This window comes from Pseudorca crassidens, chromosome 5, assembly GCF_039906515.1.
Source record: "Pseudorca crassidens isolate mPseCra1 chromosome 5, mPseCra1.hap1, whole genome shotgun sequence".
Taxonomy (NCBI): domain Eukaryota; kingdom Metazoa; phylum Chordata; class Mammalia; order Artiodactyla; family Delphinidae; genus Pseudorca; species Pseudorca crassidens.
This window is the reverse complement of record NC_090300.1, coordinates 55,640,867-55,661,744: the sequence shown is the minus strand read 5'-3', so window position 1 is coordinate 55,661,744 and position 20,878 is coordinate 55,640,867. Positions and strand designations below refer to the sequence as shown.

At 40.3% G+C, this 20,878-nt stretch overlaps 1 protein-coding gene across 4 annotated transcripts in view; it reads left to right on the top strand.

Moving 5' to 3' along the window:
* Positions 1 to 18,035, top strand: part of TNFSF10 (TNF superfamily member 10) — a 43,130-nt gene extending 25,095 nt beyond the window's left edge. The window contains exons 5-7 of one of the 4 annotated variants that reach the window (XR_010943570.1): positions 6,017 to 6,110; positions 16,552 to 16,729; positions 17,807 to 17,943. Coding sequence is in view for 3 of the 4 variants with exons in the window: in XM_067738043.1 (XP_067594144.1) it covers positions 6,017 to 6,110; positions 17,807 to 18,020 (308 nt within the window). In the remaining variant the exon portion in view is untranslated. Of the gene's footprint in view, positions 1 to 6,016; positions 6,111 to 6,555; positions 6,681 to 16,551; positions 17,371 to 17,806 lie in introns of those variants that run through there. The other 3 variants (XM_067738043.1, XM_067738044.1, XM_067738045.1) reach the window with 3 other exon arrangements.
* Positions 18,036 to 20,878: the final 2,843 nt, after the last annotated feature.

Sequence of the window (20,878 nt, the reverse complement as noted above, 5' to 3'; positions counted from 1 at the left end):
CTTTAATTTCTTTCATCAGGGTCTTATAATTTCCTGCATACAGGTCTTTTGTCTCCTTAGGTAGGTTTATTCCGAGATATTTTATTGTTTTTGTGGCAATGGTAAATGGGAGTGTTTTCTTGATTTCACTTTCAGAATTTTCATCCTTAGTGTATAGGAATGCAAGAGATTTCTGTGCATTAATTTTGTATCCTGCTACTTTACCAAATTCATTGATTAGCTCTAGTAGTTTTCTGGTAGCATCTTTAGGATTCTCTATGTATAGTATCATGTCATCTGCAAACAGTGACAGCTTTACTTCTTCTTTTCCAATTTGGATTCCTTTTAATTCCTTTTCTTCTCTGATTGCTGTGGCTAAAACTTCCAAAACTATGTTGAATAAGAGTGGTGAGAGTGGGCAACCTTGTCTTGCTCCTGATCTTAGTGGAAATGCTTTCAGTTTTTCATCATTGAGGACGATGTTGGCTGTGGGTTTGTCATATATGGCCTTTATTATGTTGAGGAAAGTTCCCTCTATGCCTACTTTCTGCAGGGTTTTTATCATAAATGGGTGTTAAATTTTGTCGAAAGCTTTCTCTGCATCTATTGAGATGATCATATGGTTTTTCTCCTTCAATTTGTTAATATGGATTATCACATTGATTGTTTTGTGTACATTGAAGAATCCTTGCATTCCTGGAATAAACCCCACTAGATCATGGTGTATGATCCTTTTAATGTGCTGTTGGACTCTGTTTGCTAGTATTTTGTTGAGGATTTTTGCATCTATGTTCATCAGTGATATTGGCCCGTAGTTTTCTTTCTTTGTGATATCTTTGTCTGGTTTTGGTATCAAGGTGATGGTGGCCTCATAGAATGAGTTTGGGAGTGTTCCTCTCTGCTATATTTTGAAAGAGTTTGAGAAGGATAGGTGTTAGCTCTTCTCTAAATGTTTGATAGAATTCTCCTGTGAAGCCATCTGGTCCTGGGCTTTTGTTTGTTGGAAGATTTTTAATCACAGTTTCAATTTCAGTGCTGTGATTGGTCTGTTCATATTTTCTATTTCTTCCTGATTCAGTCTTGGCAAGTTGTGCATTTCTAAGAATTTGTCCATTTCTTCCAGGTTGTCCATTTTATTGGCATAGAGTTGCTTGTAGTAATCTCTCATGATCTCTTGTATTTCTGCAGTGTCAGTTGTTACTTCTCCTTTTTCATTTCTATTTCTATTGATTTGAGTCTTCTCCCTTTTTTTCTTGAACAGTCTGGCTAATGGTTTATCAATTTTGTTTATCTTCTCAAAGAACCAGCTTTTAGTTTCATTGATCTTTGCTATCGTTTCCTTCATTTCGTATTCATTTATTTCTGATCTGATCTTTATGATTTCTTTCCTTCTGCTACTTTGGGGTTCTTTTGTTCTTTCTCTAATTGCTTTAGGTACAAGGTTCGGTTGTTTATTCGAGATGTTTCCTGTTTCTTAAGGGAGGATTGTATTGCTATAAACTTCCCTCTTAGAAATGCTTTTGTTGCAACCCATAGATTTTGGGTCATCGTGTCTCCATTGTCATTTGTGTCCAGGTATTTTTTTATTTCCTCTTTGATTTCTTCAGTGATCACTTCGTTATTAAGTAGTGTATTGTTTAGCCCCCATGTGTTTGTATTTTTTACAGATCTTTTCCTGTAATTGATATCTAGTCTCATAGCATTGTGATTGGAAAAGATACTTGATACAATTTCAATTTTCTTAAATTTACCAAGGCTTGACTTGTGACCCAATATATGATCTATCCTGGAGAATGTTCCATGAGCACTTGAGAAAAATGTGTATTCTGTTGTTTTTGGATGGAATGTCCTATAAATATCAATTAAGTCCATCTTGTTTAATGTATCATTTAAAGCTTGTGTTTCCTTATTTATTTTCATTTTGGATGAGCTGTCCATCTGTGAAAGTGGGGTGTTAAAGTCCCCTGCTATGAATGTGTTACTGTCCATTTCCCCTTTTATGGCTGTTAGTATTTGCCTTATGTATTGAGGTGCTCCTATGTTGGGTGCATAAATATTTATAATTTTTATATCCTCTTCTTGGATTGATCTCTTGATCATTATGTAGTGTCCTTCTTTGTCTCTTCTAAAAGTCTTTATTTTAAAGTCTATTTTGTCTGATATGAGAATTGCTAGTCCAGCTTTCTTTTGATTTCCATTTGCATGAAATATCTTTTTCCATCCCCTTTCTTTCAGTCTGTATGTGTCTCTAGGTCTGAAGTGGGTCTCTTGTAGACAGCATTTATATAGGTCTTGTTTTTGTATCCATTCAGCCAATCTGTGTCTTTGGTGGGAGCATTTAATCCATTTACATTTAGGGTAATTACCGATATGTATGTTCCTATTCCCATTTTCTTAATTGTTTTGGGTTTGTTATTGTAGGTCTTTTCCTTCTCTTGTGTTTCTTGCCTAGAGAAGTTCCTTTAGCATTTGTTGTAAAGCTGGTTTGGTGGTGGTGAACGCTCTCAGCTTTTGCTTGTCTGTAAAGGTTTTAATTTCTCCATCAAATCTGAATGAGATCCTTGCTGGGTAGAGTAATCTTGGTTGCAGGTTTTTCTCCTTCATCACTTTAAATATGTCCTGCCAGTCCCTTCTGGCTTGCAGAGTTTCTGCTGAAAGATCAGCTGTTAACCTTACGGGGATTTCCTTGTGTGTTATTTTTCCCCTGCTGCTTTTAATATGTTTTCTTTGTATTTAATTTTTGACAGTTTGATTAATATGTGTCTTGGCGTGTTTCTCCTTGGATTTATCTTGTATGGGACTCTCTGTGCTTCCTGGACTTGATTAACTATTTCCTTTACCATATTAGGGAAGTTTTCAACTATAATCTTTTCAAATATTTTCTCAGTCCCTTTCTTTTTCTCTTCTTCTTCTGGAACCCCTATAATTCGAATGTTGGTGCGTTTAATGTTGTCCCAGAGGTCTCTGAGACTGTCCTCAGTTCTTTTCATTCTTTTTTCTTTATTCTGCTCTGCAGTAGTTATTTCCACTATTTTATCTTCCAGGTCACTTATCCATTCTTCTGCCTCAGTTATTCTGCTATTGATCCCATCTAGAGTATTTGTAATTTCATTTATTGTGTTGTTCATCGTTGCTTGTTTCATCTTTAGTTCTTCTAGGTCTTTGTTAAATGTTTCTTGCATTTTGTCTATTCTATTTCCAAGATTTTGGATAATCTTTACTATCATTATTCTGAATTCATTTACAGGTAGACTGCCTATTTCCTCTTCATTTGTTAGGTCTGGTGGGTTTTTATCTTGCTCCTTCATCTGCTTTGTGTTTTTCTGTCTTCTCATTTTGTTTATATTCCTGTGTTTGGGGTCTCCTTTTTGCAGGCTGCAGGTTTGTAGTTCCCGTTTTTTTGGTGTCTGTCCCCCGTGGCTAAGGTTGGTTCAGTGGGTTGTGTAGGCTTCCTGGTGGAGGGGACTAGTGCCTGTGTTCTGGTGGATGAGGCTGGATCTTGTCTTTCTGGTGGGGAGTTCCACGTCTGGTGGTGTGTTTTGGGGTGTCTGTGGGCTTATTATGATTTTAGGCAGCCTCTCTGCTAATGGGTGGGGTTGTGTTCCTGTCTTGCTAGTTGTTTGGCATAGGGTTTCTGGCACAGTAGCTTGCTTGTTGTTGAGTGAAGCTGGGTGCTGGTGTTGAGATGGAGATCTCTGGGAGATTTTCGCCGTTTTATGTTATGTGGAGCTGGGAGGTCCTTTGTGGACCAGTATCCTGAAGTTGGCTCTCCCATCTCAGAGGCACAGCACTGACTCCTGGCTGCAGCACCAAGAGCAGTTCACCCACACGGCTCAGAATAAAAGGGAGAATAAGTAGAAAGAAAGAATTAGTAGAAGTAGAAAGAAAGAAAGCAAGAAAGAAAAGAAAGAAAGAAAGAAAGAAAGAAAGAAAGAAGGAAATTAAGAAAGGAGGGAGGGAGGGACGGATGGAGGGAGAGAGGGAGGAAGGAGGGAAGGAAGGAAAAAAGAAAGAAAGAAGATAAAGTAAAATAAAATAAACTAAGATAAAATATAATAAAGTTATTCAAATAAAAAATAATTATTAAGGAAAAAACGGACGGATAGAGCCCTTGGACAAATGGTGGATGCAAAGCTATACAGACAAAATCTCACACAGAAGCATACACATACACACTCACAAAAAGAGGGAAAGGGGTAAAAATCATAAATCTTGCTCTCAAAGTCCACCTCCTCAGTTTGGGGTGATTCGTTGTCTATTCATGTATTCCACAGATGCAGGGTACATCGAGTTGATTGTGGAGCTTTAATCCGCTGCTTCTGAGGCTGCTGGGAGAGATTTCCCTTTCTCTTCTTTGTTCTCACAGCTCCCAGGGGCTCAGCTTTGGATTTGGCCCGGCCTCTGCCTGTAGGTCGCCGGAGGGCGTCTGTTCTTCTCTTAGACAGGACAGGGCTAAAAGAGCCGCTGATTCGGGGGCTCTGGCCCACCCAGGCCGGGGGGAGGGAGGGGCACGGAGTGCGCGGCGGGCCTGCGGTGGCAGAGGCCGGCGTGACGTTGCACCAGCCCGAGGCGCGCCGTGTGTTCTCCTGGGGAAGTTGTCCCTGGATCCCGGGACCCTGGCAGTGGCGAGCTGCACAGGCTCCCCGGAAGGTGGGTGTGGATAGTGACCTGTGCTCGCACATAGGCTTCTTGGTGGCAGCAGCAGCAGCCTTAGCGTCTCATGCCCGTCTCTGGGGTCCGTGCTTTTAGCCGCGGCTCGCGCCCGTCTCTGGAGCTCCTTTAAGCAGCGCTCTTAATCCCCTCTCCTCGTGCACCAGGAAACAAGGAGGGATGAAAAAGTCTCTTGCTTCTTCGGCAGGTCCAGACTTTTCCCCGTGCTCTCTCCCGGCTAGCCGTGGTGCACTAACCTGCTGCAGGCTGTGTTCACGCCGCCAACCCCAGTCCTCTCCCGGCGCTCAGACCGAAGCCCGAGCCTCAGCTCCCAGCCCCGCCCGCCCCGGCGGGTGAGCAGACAAGCCTCTCGAGCTGGTAAGTGCTGGTCGGCACCGATCCTCTGTGCGGAAATCTCTCTTCTTTGCCCTCCGCACCCCTGTTGCTGTGCTCTCCTCCGCGGCTTCGAAGCTTCCCCCTCCGCCACCCGCAGTCTCCGCCCGCAAAGGGGCTTCCTACTGTGTGGAAACCTTTCCTCCTTCACGGCTCCCTCCCACTGGTGCAGGTCCCGTCCCTATCCTTTCGTCTCTGTTTATTCTTTTTTCTTTTGCCCTACCCAGGTACGTGGGGGGTTTCTTGCCTTTTGGGAGGTCTGAGGTCTTCTGCCAGCGCTCAGTATGTGTTCTGTAGGACTTGTTCCACGTGTAGATGTATTTCTGGTGTATCTATGGGGAGGAAGGTGATCTCCACGTCTTACTCTTCTGCCATCTTCCCGGAAGCCTCCCAATGTGTTTTTAAAATACACACTTTATTGGGCCTTTTGAATTGCAAAAGCAAAAAAAAACATGTTGGTTGTGATGAGTGAAATGTAGAAATGTATGAAGGAGAGTTTAAAAATCTTCCCTCTCTCCTCCCACCATGAAGATTCCAATGATAAAATGATGTGTCCTTTTACATCTTTCTGCTGACACAAGCATATATAGTCAATATTCCAGCTTTATTAATTTTTTCTTTTATTTTATAAATGGGAATATATATAATTATATATATGTGCACACGTGTGCGTGTGTGTATGTGTGTGTGTGTGTGTGTGTATAAAACTCAGCTACTCATTGATTTAACAGTATTTGGACCCCTTTCTATGTAAAAACATTCAGGTCTAGTCGATTCTTCTTAAATACTGCATAATACCTCATTGAATGACTAGATCCTAATTTAGTCCGCCATCAGTTTGTTCCCAGTTGTTTCTCACTACACCTAATGGTACAATGAACTTCTTTGTCCTTGGTCCTTATATTCGGGGTCCTAAATTGGGATTACTAGGCTGATTTAACATTTTAGATATTAAAAATAACTGTCTGATTACTTTCTTAATCTTTTGCTGCAGTTCGCAGTCTGGGCAGCAGGAACGAGAATGCTCTGTTCCCCACGTCATCATTAGAAGGGGATATTTACTACTTCTCCTCTTGTTTGCCGACCTGGTGAGTGAAAACTATCTAATTTGTGTGTAAAGCACCAACGCTCTTTATTATGGTCAGCGAAGCAGAGTTCAAGGTTTATCAGTACTTCCTGGGGAGCATTTAGAAATGCTGATGCCTGGGCTTCACCACAGACCTACTGAATCAACATCTTTGGAGAGTAGCCCAGGAATCTTTTTGTATTTGTGTTTTAATTTCCCCAAGTGACTCTGATATAGCTGGGCACATATCCATCGACAGGCAATTGGAAATCATGAATAGAACCTCTATCTAGAACTGAGAAACCTAAACTTCAAAAGCTGCAATTTATTAGTTAAGTGTTTAAGAAAACAATGTACCCAGGTAATCATTATGGTTAGAAATTCAAAAATTCAATTTACATACAACATTTTAATTCCATGAATTGTTTAAAACAAGGGATACCTACATGTACCTTTCTTTGCTTTAGAGATTAAAGCCCAAGATAGGAGGCAGCTATGAAGTGGACATTTTAGAATGACAATTTCCTGGCCAGCTGTGAATCCTTTCTTAAAGAGCATGAATACTGAATGTCTGATCTTTTTGAAAATGAAATAAAATTAGGGGTGTTCTGGCCCATCATTGCTGAACTCTGTCTCATGGAACTTCCTCACTTGAAGAATAGAGAAAAAACCCTGCTACTTCAGTTTTTATTAGGATGTATCTGGGCAGAGCAAGGCAAGGGATTGTTAAAGACAGTGACTCTGAAGGAGAGGCCAGCACAGTTGTTTGAGAGGTGCCTTGAGAGACTTGAGTAGCAAAGGCGGAGTCATTCTCTCTTCTCTCCTTGAGACCAGAAAGGGGCTGCCTTATTGCCACAAACCAGGAGCAGCCACCAGGTGGCGAGGTTCTCTTATTTTCCTCAAAGCCTAAAGTGTTTAAGGGTGGGAGAGAATAAATGACTTCAAATTCTCAACTTGGATAAAACCAAAAGTGAAGGGGGCAAGGATGCAAATGGCAGACTCTCAGTGTCTCAGATGAGAGCACCCACCTTGCAGGGGGAGTTGTGAGGAAATGCTTAATACATGTGAAGTGCTGAGACCCTGCCTAGCTGGTTTTTTTTTTTTTTTTTTTTAACATCTTTATTGGGGTATAATTGCTTTACAATGGTGTGTTAGTTTCTGCTTTATAACAAAGTGAATCAGTCATACATATACATATGTTCCCATATCTCTTCCCTCTTGCATCTCCCTCCCTCCCACCCTCCCTATCCCACCCCTCCAGGCGGTCACAAAGCACCGAGCCGATATCCCTGTGCCATGCGGCTGCTTCCCACTAGCTATCTACCTTACTGCGTTTGTTAGTGTGTATATGCCCATGACTCTCTTTCGCCCTGTCACAGCTCACCCTTCCCCCTCCCCATATCTTAAGTCCTTTCTCCAGTAGGTCTGTGTCTTTATTCCTGTCTTACCCCTGGGTTCTTCATGACATTAGTTTTTTCTTCTTAAATTCCATATATATGTGTTAGCATACGGTATTTGTCTTTTTCTTTCTGACTTACTTCACTCTGTATGACAGACTCTAGGTCTATCCACCTCATTACAAATAGCTCAATTTCGTTTCTTTTTATGGCTGAGTAATATTCCATTGTTTTAAGGACTCAGTAAGCTTCTTTTAAAATATGAAAAGTGAAAGAAAACCTCTAGTATTATAACCTCATCTTAATTGTTTTTATGCTGAGTTCCGTTTCAGTTCCTGTTTTTTCTTAAAATCCTCTACAAAGTCATATCTATGTCAAAATTAAAAATGACCTAGTTAAAATAGATATGTAACTAGAAAACAGGGTTCAAATGCTTCCTCTTTTGAGTGAAAATCAATCAATGTACAAAACCCCCAAATTTACAAAATGGATAAATTCAAGAGATTGCAAAAGAGTCTTTATTTTAAAAAGAGACTCATCACAAACTTCCTTAAAAGATAAGTTTCCTTTCTACCTTAAGAATTTGATTCAATTTACTAAATTTAATTTGCTCCTGACTGCTCTGTGAACTGAACGTATCCTCAGAATCAATTGTGAAGTTGGTCATTTGCCTTCTGCATCCTTTGCTTCCCCTTCTGTAGATTTTCTCCTTTCCTATACGCTTCCCATGCTTCTGTCTCCCGATTCCCTCAGGAGAGGTGCAGACAGTAGATGAAGATTGGGAGGAAATACAGTACAAAAGCCCTGGAGGAAATACAATACAAAAGCCCTGGAGGAAATACAGTACAAAAGCAAAAGCTGTTTACACTTGGGCAGCCTTCTCACTGGGGGCAGCTTTCACTCTAGGGAGATAATAATGTGGAAGAGGATGAGGAACCGTTTATTAAACATTTTCTCTATTCTGGGTACTCTTGTTTGCATGTTCACTTATTTCCCACAGAAACCTTGTGATGGAAGGATGGGGATAATTATCCATTTACATATGAAGAAACTGAGGGCACAGAACTAGTACGTGAAAGAGCCAAGTCTTGACCTTAGGTTGGTCTGATTCCGTAGCTCAAGTGTTGAACTGCCACTGGGCTGGAATATGTTAGAACAGAAGCAGGGGGTTAGGTGAAGATGAGCGTCTCAATGTAATTCTGGGAAACACACAAAAAGCAGTGTTAGCAAAGCTCCACCAACTCGACGATGAGCATAACCTACTTCTGTGACACTTGCCCCCAGTCAAAAACAAAGTCCTTTAATATTATCTCTTAGAAAATAGGCTGTTTAGTGCAATGTGCTAGCATATACATTGGCATCAGATAGATCTGATTTTCCATATTCTTTATACTAATGAGATAATAATTATTTTTACTATTCTTTGTGACAATGAAATATGAAGTCGTAATCACCACACTCTAAGGACTCTAAAACGTGTCCAAACAAAAAAGAATAAAAGCAAGTATTTGACATCTACAGCATGAGAGAAGAGGCTTTGTAACAAACTGAAAACATTTCCTGCTGGTAAAGATGGGACGATAAGAACAAAACTACTTTACCAAAAACTGGTTCTCATATTTTGACTTGACAGTTAAGGAATGCTGAATTAAGTAACAACAAATCACCTGAAAATGTGAGTGAAGCAATGACAAAATTATCTCGTAATAAATTTTCTAAATTTATTAAGAGACATCATTATTTTAATATAATCTCTGGTGCAAATTTTAAAGTGATTGATTTAACAGCCTGTACTCTAAAGTATATACAAATGTGGATTTGTCCTGGAAGTATAAAACATTCTGGCTTATTTATTAGGCTGGCCTAATATTTTATTTATTTATTTATTTATGGCTGGGTTGGGTCTTCATTGCAGTGCGTGGGCTTCTCATTGCGGTGGCTTCTCCTGTTGTGGAGCACGGGCTTTAGGCGCTTGGGCTTCAGTTGTGGTGTGCAGGCTCGATAGTTGTGGCGCATGGGCTTTGTTGTTCCGCGGCATGTGCGATCTTCCTGGAGCAGGGCTTAAACACATGTCCCCTGCTTTGGCAGGTGGATTCCTAACCACTGCGCCACCAGGGGAGTCCCTAGCCTAATATTTTAAAATAAGTCTGCAGCCATACAGTCTTCATAGATTCCCTAAAATCACTTGCCAGTGCATCTCTCAGAGAGAGATCAGTGCAGAAGTAACATCATGCTCTTCCTTCTTAAACTGTTTAGGCAAGTGGAGGAAACCAGATGAAATCTGCCCAAAGCAACTTTTTAGTGAGTGTTCCAGTCGGTGTGTTTTCAGTAGCTTTTAAGAGATCAACTCAGTTGGCACCAATAGAATAAAAAGCCTGAGGTAGGGTGATTCCAGGTGTGGTTAAGTCAGTGGCTCATTGCCATCACTGAGGAGCCAGGTCTCTTCATTCTTCTGCTGTGCTTTGCTCATAATATAGACTTTTGACCACGGGCTTGCAGGATGACTGCAGCAAGTTTAAGTAAGTACTTCACAACATTAAAGGCTCCCTTGTATCCCTTTTTAAGAGTAAGAAAAACTCTTCCACACTCACTGTTCAGAATTATAGACATGCCCATTCCTAAATCATCCCCTGGCAAGGAAAATGGGATTTCCATGATTGGCTGAGATAAACTAAGATTATCCTCCCTAGGGGTGGGGAAAGGTCCAGCCTTTTCTAAAGTATGCAATCTCCCGACAACTGAACAATGTCAAAGTTTTGATCTCAGGGAGGATGAGTGTGTGGAACTGCTGCAAAGTAAGTGGTCGACAGTGTCCGCCATGTTGAGTCAGGAAGACCCTAGAAGGAATGGCTCCCAAAGCAGGGCTGGGACCTTCCAGGTATTTGCCTTGTGGAAGGAGAATACATACTGAAGAATAACTAGATAATATTATCCCTTTTTTTCTGATTTGACATGGCAGTCTCAACCCCTGATGACTTTCAGGGAAAGAGAAAATGTTGTGATTATGCCTTTTAAAAGAGACAAGAAATTCCCTACATGGAGGAGTCAGTGGTTCAGTATTACATTTGTAACTAAAAGAAATTTGGGGGGAAGGAGGAACAAAACTGAATCTTTTAGTTCAATTTACAGAAACCCATCTGTGACAGACATACGCAATAGGAAACTTCATCTTTCATCACAGGAAGTCCAGAGGTAGGGAAGGCTCCAGGGTCGGTTGATCTGGCTCGTTCCACCTCTTGGCCCTGCCTTCCTCAGTGTTGGCTTCATCCTCAGGTTGGTGATTGGAGTGATTCTAGGTGTCACAGCTAGTCAAGATAAAGTCCAAAAGGGGCAGAATGACAGCTGCCCATGAGGAATGGGAAGACTTTCCCCAGATGCCCCTCAGCATACTTCCTCTCCTGTTTCACTGGCCAGAGTTAGGTCACATGTCCATTCCTGAGTCCATCACTGCTTGGAGAGCTGACTAAATAAACATCTAGGCTGTGAGGATTCCAACTGCAAGTTGGTTTTCACTGTAGTTGGAATAATCAATATTCCTTACCTCTATAGCTCTAATTAATCTAATTAATCTACATCAGCAGTCAGCAAACTAATCGGCCCACCACATATTTGAAGTTTTAAAGTTTTATTGGAGCACAGCCCCATCCCTTGTTTTCCATGTATTGTTGATGGCTGCTTTTATGCCACAATGACATTTCAGTTGTGACAGAGACCATATGACTTACAAAGCCTAAAATATTTTCTATGTGATTCTTTACAGAAGTTTGCCTACCCTGATCTAAAGTTAACTGCAGTACTTTCTTTTATTTGCTTTATCCTACCTTCTGAAAGTGGCAACTTTTAATTTTATTATTCTAGGAAGGAGTGTGTGATGGTTAATTTTATGTCACCTTGACTGGCTATGGAGTGCCCAGATTAAATACTATTTCTGCGGGTGTCTGTGAGGGTGTTTGCACATGAGATTAGCATTTGTATTTGTGGTATCAGTAAAGAAGACTGCCCTCCCCAGTGTTGGTGGGCATCATCCAGTCCATTGAGGGAGGGTGTGAATAGAACAAAAGGCAGAGGAAGGAGGAATTTACCCCCTTTTCCTGCCTCACTGTTGAGCTGGGACATCTCATCTCATCCTTTCCTTCCACTCAAACTGAGGTTTATACCACTGACTCCCCTGGTTCCCTGGTCTTCAGACTCAAACTGAATTATACCACTGACTTTCCTGGGTCTCCAGCTTGCAGATGGCAGACTGTGGGACTTCTCAGCCTCCATAATAACATAAGCCACTTCCTCATAATAAGTCTCTCTCTCTGTCTCTCTCTCTGTCTCTCTCTGTCTCTCTCTGTCTCTCTCTCTCTCTCTCTCTCTCACTCTCTCACTCTCTCTCTCATTTATATATACTGTATCTATCTATTTGTCTATCTATCTATCCCTATTGGTTCTGTTTCTCTGGAGAACCCTATTACAGAGTGAAACCTATGTTCATCTTATCCATAGTTGTATGATTAGATATATTTTATCGATTTCCTTTGTGAGTTTTTAAATTGAAGACACCTAGTCTACATAAGATACCTACATAAAGTCAAGTCAATGACTCTCCCAACAGGTTTATGCTGTTTATACAGGATCCAGTCAGTGGCGTGTTGGACCCAGTTTGTACTGACTTGTAAGAGCTATTTGCTAGCATGACTTTCAAACTCTGCCTTCAGCGACCTTGGTGGTGTGAAATTGACCATGGTGGGGAGTAGGTACACCACAGAAATTGGCAGACACTTAAATTGAGATTGTTCGCTGTTCTTCTTTTTTTTTTTCCTGAAGATCTGGTTGTTAAATATTTACCAGCACACCATGGCTCCAGCCATTACACACACCTGTCTCTGCTCTATAACTGCATAACAGAGAATGCCAATGGTGATCGGGGCTTTACCAATACATTCAGCTTCAAATGATTTGTAATCTGAAGTAATCAGTTAAATCCCTCTTGCAATGAGATAATGTAGCCTGTGTTTTAAGTGTTACATAGCTTTTGATTTGTATAGGTTTTTTTCTAAGTAAATATTTCTCTTAGATGAAACATACAGATGAAATAAATGAAAGCAAAATATCTTCCCCTTAAACTATCTGAAATTACAAGCATATTTATATTTTATAATTTATGTAAACCACTTGTGTGTGAATAAAGTGGAATATAGCTATCAGTGTACAAGGATCAAGTGTTCTGAATTCTCACTTTGTTCTGGAGTGAGTGTAGTGTTCACTGGGATCCGAAGGGAAGCCCTAGGTTTGGAGAGACTTGCCTTAATAAAAAGTGCACTCATTCATTTAAACAAGCATTTATTAAGCATCTATTAAATCCCAGGCAACAATGACTTGCAAAAGACCTGGGCTCTGCTCACATAAGCCTTACAATCTAATGAGGAAGATAAATGTTAAATAAATAATCACATAAATGAGTACAAAATTAACAGCGGAACAGTAGGAAAGAAATGTAAATCTTTGTAAGCATGGGGAACTGACCCATCTGTGTTGCAGAGAGTAAGAGGGAAAGAGTTCCAAGTTGAAATCTATATTCCAGGGAAATCTACTGGGTTGGCCAAAAAGTTCATTTGGGTTTTTGGAAAAACCTGAATGAGCTTTTTGGCCAACCTAATATTTTCCAAGAGATCCTGAAAAAACTTGCCAGCCATTGTGGGCTCAAGAACAATGGGGGACCATTTGAAGGGTTTTAAGCACAGGAGTGTCAGGATTAAATATGTATTTTCAAAAGATCTGTGGCTGCAGAGGCACAAGGATCTTGGCATGGGGAGAATAAGCAGAGGGAGAGCAGTCCTTTGGCTATTGCAGCAGTTCTGGTGGGGTTTAGGGAGGCTCAGACCAGGGCATTCATGGAGGATGTGGTGAGAAGTGGCTGAAACACATCTGAACTCACTGAGCTCCCCACAAAACACTTCAGCTGCCTTCAAGGAGCTTATAATGTAGTTGAAGAGGCAATTCATGGGTATAAAGTCACAGCAACAGTGTATAATTAGGAAGTAAACTGAGGAGATCAACTGAGAGACATAGGAATTGAGAGCAAGAAATGGGCCAGGACTCCAATGGTTAGGATTTGGAGAGAGAGAGGCCAGAGGAAAGAGGTGGCAAGAGGCAGGGCAGTGAGGGGAGGAGCAGAGATGGCACAATGGGATGAAGAAAAAATCTTGCTGGATATGCAGGGTAAGGCCAAATTATGAGAACTTGAGAAGGTCAGAATTTGAAAGACTTGATGTGAGATGAGAATGAGCCACTAAAAGTATTTTACATAAGAAGGAAACCAAACGAAAGTAAGCTTTAAAGAAGTTTAGTTTTACCAAATTCTTGTGGTTAATTAGGCGGAGAAGAACTTGCTGCCTGCATGGTTGTTGAGTAGGGGATTGGACTTAGCTGTTGACAATTAAGAAAGGAGGTGAGGCCTAGAGGAAAACATGGGCAGAACACTCTTTGACGTAAATCGCAGAAATAGTTTTTTGGATCTGTCTCCTATAGTAAAGAAAATAAAAGCAAATATAAACAAATGATACCTAATTAAACTTAAAGCTTTTGCACAGCAAAGGAAACCATCGACAAAATGAAAAGACAACCTACCGAATGGGAGAAAATATTTGCAAATGACATGACCAAAAAGGGATTAATATCCAACATACATAAACAGCTCATGCAACTCAACATCAAAAAAAACAAGCAACCCAGTTGAAAAATGGGCAGAATAACTGAATAAGCATTTTTCCAAAGAGGAAATGCAGATGGCCAACAGGCACATGGAAGGATGCTCAACATCGCTAATCGTCAGGGAAATGCAAATCAAAACCACAATGAGGTATCACCTCACACCTGTCAGAATGGCTATCATGAAAAAGAATACAAGAAACAAACGTTGGAGAGGATGTGGAGAAAAGGGAACCCTCTTGCACTGTTGGTGGGAATATAAATTGGTGCAGCCACTGTGGAAGACAGTATGGAAGTTTCCCAAAAAACTAAAATTAGAACTATCATATGACTCAGCAATTCCACTCCTAGGTATCTAACTGAAATAAAACAAAAATACTAACTCAAAAAGATACAGGCATCCCAATGTTTATAGCAGCATTACTTACAACTGCCAAGATATGGAAGAAATGTAATTGTCCATCAACAGATGAACGGATAAAGATGTGGTATATATATATATATATATATATATATATATACAATGGAATACTACTCAGCCATAAAAAAGAATGAAATTTTCCCATTTGCTGCAACATGGATGGACTAGGGGAGCATTATGCTAAGTGAAATAAATCAGAGAAAGATAAATACTGTATGATATCACTTATTTGTAGAATCTAAAAAATACAGCAAACTAGTGAATATAAGAAAAAAGAAGCAGACTCACAGATACAGAGAACAAACTAGTGGTCACCAGTGGGGTGGGGGGGCAGTATAGGGGTGGGGGAGTGGGAGGTTCAAACTATTGGGTGTGAAAAAGGCTCAAGGATGTATTGTACCACCCTGGGGAATATAGCCAATATTTTGTAATAACTGTAAAGGGAAAGTAACCTTTAAAACTTGTATTAAAATTAAAAACTAAAGAATGGAGGTGAGGGACAGATATTAGGAACATTCACTGGATAGGAGATGATGAATTTGCTTTAGACATAAAATGAGCTTGAAATGGTGATGAGCTCTCCAGTAATAAATGTCCAGTAGGCAATAGAGACTGGGTGGTTTTATTTGCATTCTTCTGCACTGCTTACAATCCCAGCTTGTCTTTCCACATTAGCGTTCTCAAAAGGAACGTTCCATGATTTGTACAAAGGAAAAGTTCTCCTTTCTAAAGCACTTGGCAAGACTTTACAAAATGAAATATTTTTATACATTATCTTAATTGCATATTAAATAATATCTTGCCATAACAAAATTGAATTGCCCAGACGGTCATAGATTGTTTGTTTCTTTTGCGGTACGTGGCCCTCTCACTGTTGTGGCCTCTCCCGTTGCGAGCACAGGCTCCGGATGCGCAGGCTCAGCATCCATAGCTCACGGGCCCAGCTGCTCCGCGGCATGTGGGATCTTCCCAGACCGGGGCACGAACCTGTGTCCCCTGCATCAGCAAGCAGACTCTCAACCACTGCACCACCAGGGAAGCCCGGTCATAGATTTTTCTGTATTCTTTACCAGCTTTAATAAGTAATTACGGATTTTTAGGAAATTAGAACCAGAGGTAGACTCCTATTTTAGTGAGCTTCATGAGATAAATAATTTATAGTGTTTAACTTCCATTAAATTTTTTTAAAAATTTATTTATTTTTGGCTGCATTGGGTCTCCGTTGTGGTATGCAGGCTTCTCCTTGCAGTGGCTTCTCTTGTTGCAGAGCTCGGGCTCTAGGCATGCGGGCTTCAGTAGTTGTGGCACACAGGTTCAGTAGTTGTGGCTCATGGGCTTCTTTGCTCCACGGCATGTGGGATCTTACTGGACCAGGCCTCAAACCCATGTCCCCTGCATTGGCAGGTGGATTCTTAAGAACTGTGCCACCAGGGAAGTCCCTCCATTAAAATTAATATACACTGCAATCTATAGCAAAACAGGTTCAGGATATACTTTATAAAGAAACTCATATACTCATGTCTCATTTACAAATCTTCTCTAGTTTATTAATAACCCACATTTCGTCAGAGATTAAAGTCTTCTTTATCCCTCCATCCTCCTACCCCTCAACACTTCTAAGGTAAACTACCACCTAAATACCAATAGAGTATTTTTTAGAAAATTTAGAATTTCAAAGGTCCAAACACACTACAAATAACAAACAACAACAAAAAAATGTCTTTGCTTCAGAGATTAGCTTCAGAGCGGACAACAACTGTTGAAGGCATCTGCTAAGTGGGATTTTTAATTTAATAGAATTTGTTGTAACTCTATCAGTAAAGCACAATTGCTGTGCACCATCTGTCGAAGCTTTGAAACTGCCTTGCATGTTACAATCATATCCATTAAAATGGAATACTACTTTTTACTAACTTGTCTTCTTCCTATTTATTTTCCAATGCTTTCAGAATCTTTAGAAGATGAATTGACAAGAAAACAAACAATCTCAAGAGTCAAAAGGACAACTCAACAGCAAAAAAAATCCCACCAAAAAAACCCCCCAAAACTGATTTTCAAATGGGCAAAGGACTTGAATAGACATTTCTCCAAAGAATATATACAAATGGCCAATAACTATGTGAAAATGTACCCAGCGTCACTAATCATTAGGGACATGCAAATCAAAACCACAATGATATACCACTTCACACCCATTACGATGACTATTACAAAACAGAAGAACAAACAACAGGAGAAAAAACAGAGGATAGGTGTTGGCAAGGATGTAAAGAAATTGGAACCCTGTGCACTGCTGGTGGGAATGTAAATGGTGCAGCTGCTGTGGAAAACCATATGGCAGTTCCTCAAAAAATTAAATATAGAATTACCATATGACCCAGCAATTCCAATTCTGGGCATATACATAAAAGAATTGAAAGCAGGGACACAAACAGATGTTTGTATACCAATGTTCATAGCAGCATTATTCACAATAGCCAAAAGGTGGAAGTAACTGAAGTGTCTATTGACGGATGAACAGATAAGCAAGGTGTGGTCTACATACATACAATGAGATATTAGCCTTAAAAAGGAAGAAACTTCTGGCACATGCTACAACATAGATGAAACTTGAGGACATTATGCTAAATGAAATAAACCAGTCATAAAAGAACAAATACTGACATGGGGTACTTACAGGAGTCAAATTCATAGAGACAGAAAATAGATGGTGGTTGCCAGGGCTGGGAAGAGGACATTCTTCTTTTATTAAACTGTAATTTTATTTTTATGTTATTCTGTAATATACCTGTAGGCATATAAAATGCAGCATTATTTATAACAGTAAAAGATTATTAAAACATACAAACAAATAAAAACAGTAAAACATTGGTTGAATAAAACTAAGTTACATCTCCAAAAGTATGTAACTTTCTCAAGATGGAGTACTACAGAAACATTTAAGAAAAGGATATTGATATAAGAGAATTCCAGGATACAGTGTTCCATTAAAAAATCAAGATAGTAAACAGTGTATATAATATATTACCCTTTATGTAGGCTACACACACACACACACATACACACACACACACACGTATTTACGGAAACACACACAGGATAGAGAAACCAGAGGCTAAATTTTTTTTTAATAATGCATTTGAGGAGTATAAAAAAGGTGTAAGGTTTTCCTGAATATTCTTTGGTTTCTCATTTTAAATTTAGGACTCCGCCTGCCAGTGCAGGGGACGCGGGTTCGTGCTCCGGTCCGGGGGGATCCCACATGCCGCAGAGCGGCTGGGCCCGTGAGCCATGGCCGCTGGACCTGTGCATCCGGAGCCTGTGCTCCGCAGCGGGAGACGCCACGGCAGTGAGAGGCCCGCATACCACAAAAAACAAACAAACAAACAAACAAAAAAACTTTAGGACTATATTTTAAAGTTTTAACTGTCAAATCACATGAATGATTTATATATTCAAAAATAAATTTAAATTTTAAAATAATTCCTAAAATTTAAGGTACCTGAAACAAATCTAACCATATATCAAATTAATAACATAATCGCACATAAAAAAGCATTATTTCAATTAATTTTAGAACACCTAGTTGTACACAGTGGGGTATATTTTAAGGACAAAGAGAATGGCAAGAAAATCTCAAGCTTTATTTGTCAGGTTTGCTATTAATGGTAATGCCATTATTAGTTTGAAATTACTTAATGCATATTACAACATAAATAATTATCTTTATGTTGTTAGAAGCCAGGATGTTCAGTAGGAATGTAAAATCAAGTACAGGGACTTCCCTGGTGGCACAGTGTTTAAAAATCCACATCAATGCAGGGGACACGGGGTTGAGCCCTGGTTCGGGAATATCCCACATGCCATGGAGCAACTAAGCCCGTGCACCACAACTACTGAGCCTGCGCTCTAGAGCCCACAAGCCACAACTATTGAGCCCACGTGCCACAACTACTGAAACCCGCGTGCGTAGAGCCTGTGCTCCGCAACAAGGGAAGTCGCCGCGGTGAGAACTCATGCACTGCAATGAAGAGTAGCCCCCGCTCGCTGCAACTGGAGAAAGCCCGGACAAAGCAATGAAGACCCAATGCAACCATAAATAAATAAATAAAATAAATTTCTAAAAAAAAAAAAGAAAAAAATTTTATAAAAGAAAAAAATAATAAATCAAGTACATTAAGTATATAATTGGAAGTTGAGTTGAAATACCTCTATAAACTTATGACTTCTAATTTTTTGTATGGGAATAATTTCAAACAAAGAAAAGTTGCAAGAATAGTACAAAGGAAATCGTTCTACCTCTTTCCTAGATTCATTTATTATTAATATTTTGCCTCATTTGCTTTGTCATTGGCTCTGTTTATCTACACACACATAATTATTTTTCTGAAACAGATGCATAAATCATGGTTAAGTGTGTATTTTTAAGAATAATAATATTTTCTTTCACACAGTTATCAACTGCAGTAAACTTAACATTGATTCAATACTTCTATCTAATCTACCATCCATATTCTAAGTTGGTCACTTAACCCAATATTGTCCTTTATAGAAGTCTTTTTCCTCCAGTTTAGGATCCAGTCTAGGATTAGGAGTTACAGTTAGCTGTTACATCTCTTTGGTTTCCTTTAGTCTGGAACTTTTTCCCAGTTTTTGTCTTGTATAACGTCGACATTTGAGGGAAGAATTTTAAAAATAGAATATTCTTCCTTTTGAGTCTGTCTGATGTTTGCTGCAATTAGATTGAGGTTGTGCATTCCTAGCTGGAATACCATGTAAGTGACTTTGTGTCCTTCCCAGAGTATCACACTGGTGATGTTAATTTTGATCATTTGCTAAGGGTGTGTCTGATTTATCTACTGTATCATCATCAATATCTCATGATTTTTTCAAAAATCATATACCCTAGCTCTGTCCACTGACAGGGTCTAGTCCATAATACTACAGGGGCAATAAACACCCCTACTTCCCAAATTTACGTTTCTAAATGCCATTCCCCACTATAAGGTACCAGGGATTATTGGAGAAATGGCTGCTCCCAGGTATAGAGTAGGGAACTTCCAAGGTGAGCAAGGGGTATCTTACACTGCCACAAATTCTGGCAAGGAAGTTCTCAAAATCTAAGCAAGTCTAGGTCTTCCCTGGTGGTGCAGTGGTTAAGACTCCACGCTCCCAGTGCAGGGGGCCTGAGTTTGATCCCTGGCCAGGTAACTAGATCCCACATGCATGCTGCAACTAAGAGTTCACATGCCACAACTAAAGAGCCGTCAAGCCACAACAAAGAAGCCCTCCTGCTGCAACTAAGGAGCCCATGTGCTGCAACTAAGACCCGGCACAACCAAAAAATAAAAATAAAAAAATCTAAGTAAGTCATGTCAAAAGACTCTGGAGCCAGCTTGGAGGGGATCTCATTAGACAAAGCTAGGATAATTTAAGCATCAAAAAGAAAAAATAACCATAATTTTGGTTGGTACTCATTGAATATATAAAAATCCATGAATCCATAATAACACTCCTCATACCATTCATAGGACAAGGCATGCTGGGCTTTTAGGCTCCAATGTGTTTTTTTTTTTTTTTTTTGTCTGTTTGTTTTTTGCGGTACACGGGCCTCTCACTGTTGTGGCCTCTCCCGTTGCAGAGCACAGGCTCCAGACGCGCAGGGTCAGCGGCCATGGCTCACGGGCCTAGATGCTCCGCGGCACGTGGGATCTTCCCGGACCGGGGCACGAACCCATGTCCCCTGAATCGGCAGACGGACTCTCAACCACTGCGCCACCAGGGAAGCCCTCCAATGTGGTTATGTGCCCATCTGAACAGTTTAGTATGTTCTGCTTCACCTTTTGGAACGCAACTTTGAAGATCCAGCTCAGGTGGCAGAACCTCTATGCAATTCATTGTTTCTCCATATTTCAACAGAGCTCATTGTACATGCCTCTTTAAATGCACATATCAAAATGTAATGGAGGGCTTCCCTGGTGGCGCAGTGGTTGAGAGTCCGCCTGCCGATGCAGGGGACACGGGTTCGTGCCCCGGTCTGGGAAGATCCCACATGCCGCGGAGCGGCTGGGCCCGTGAGCCATGGCCGTTGAGCCTGCGCGTCCGGAGCCTGTGCTCCGCAACGGGAGAGACCACCACAAAAAAAAAAAAAAAAAAAAAAAAAAGTACTGGAATTGCAATACAAGACCTTTCTGACTTTTATTTATTTTGTTATTCCCAGTGCCTAACACATACTAATAGACAGTTTTATATATTTTTATATTATGGGTTGTAAAT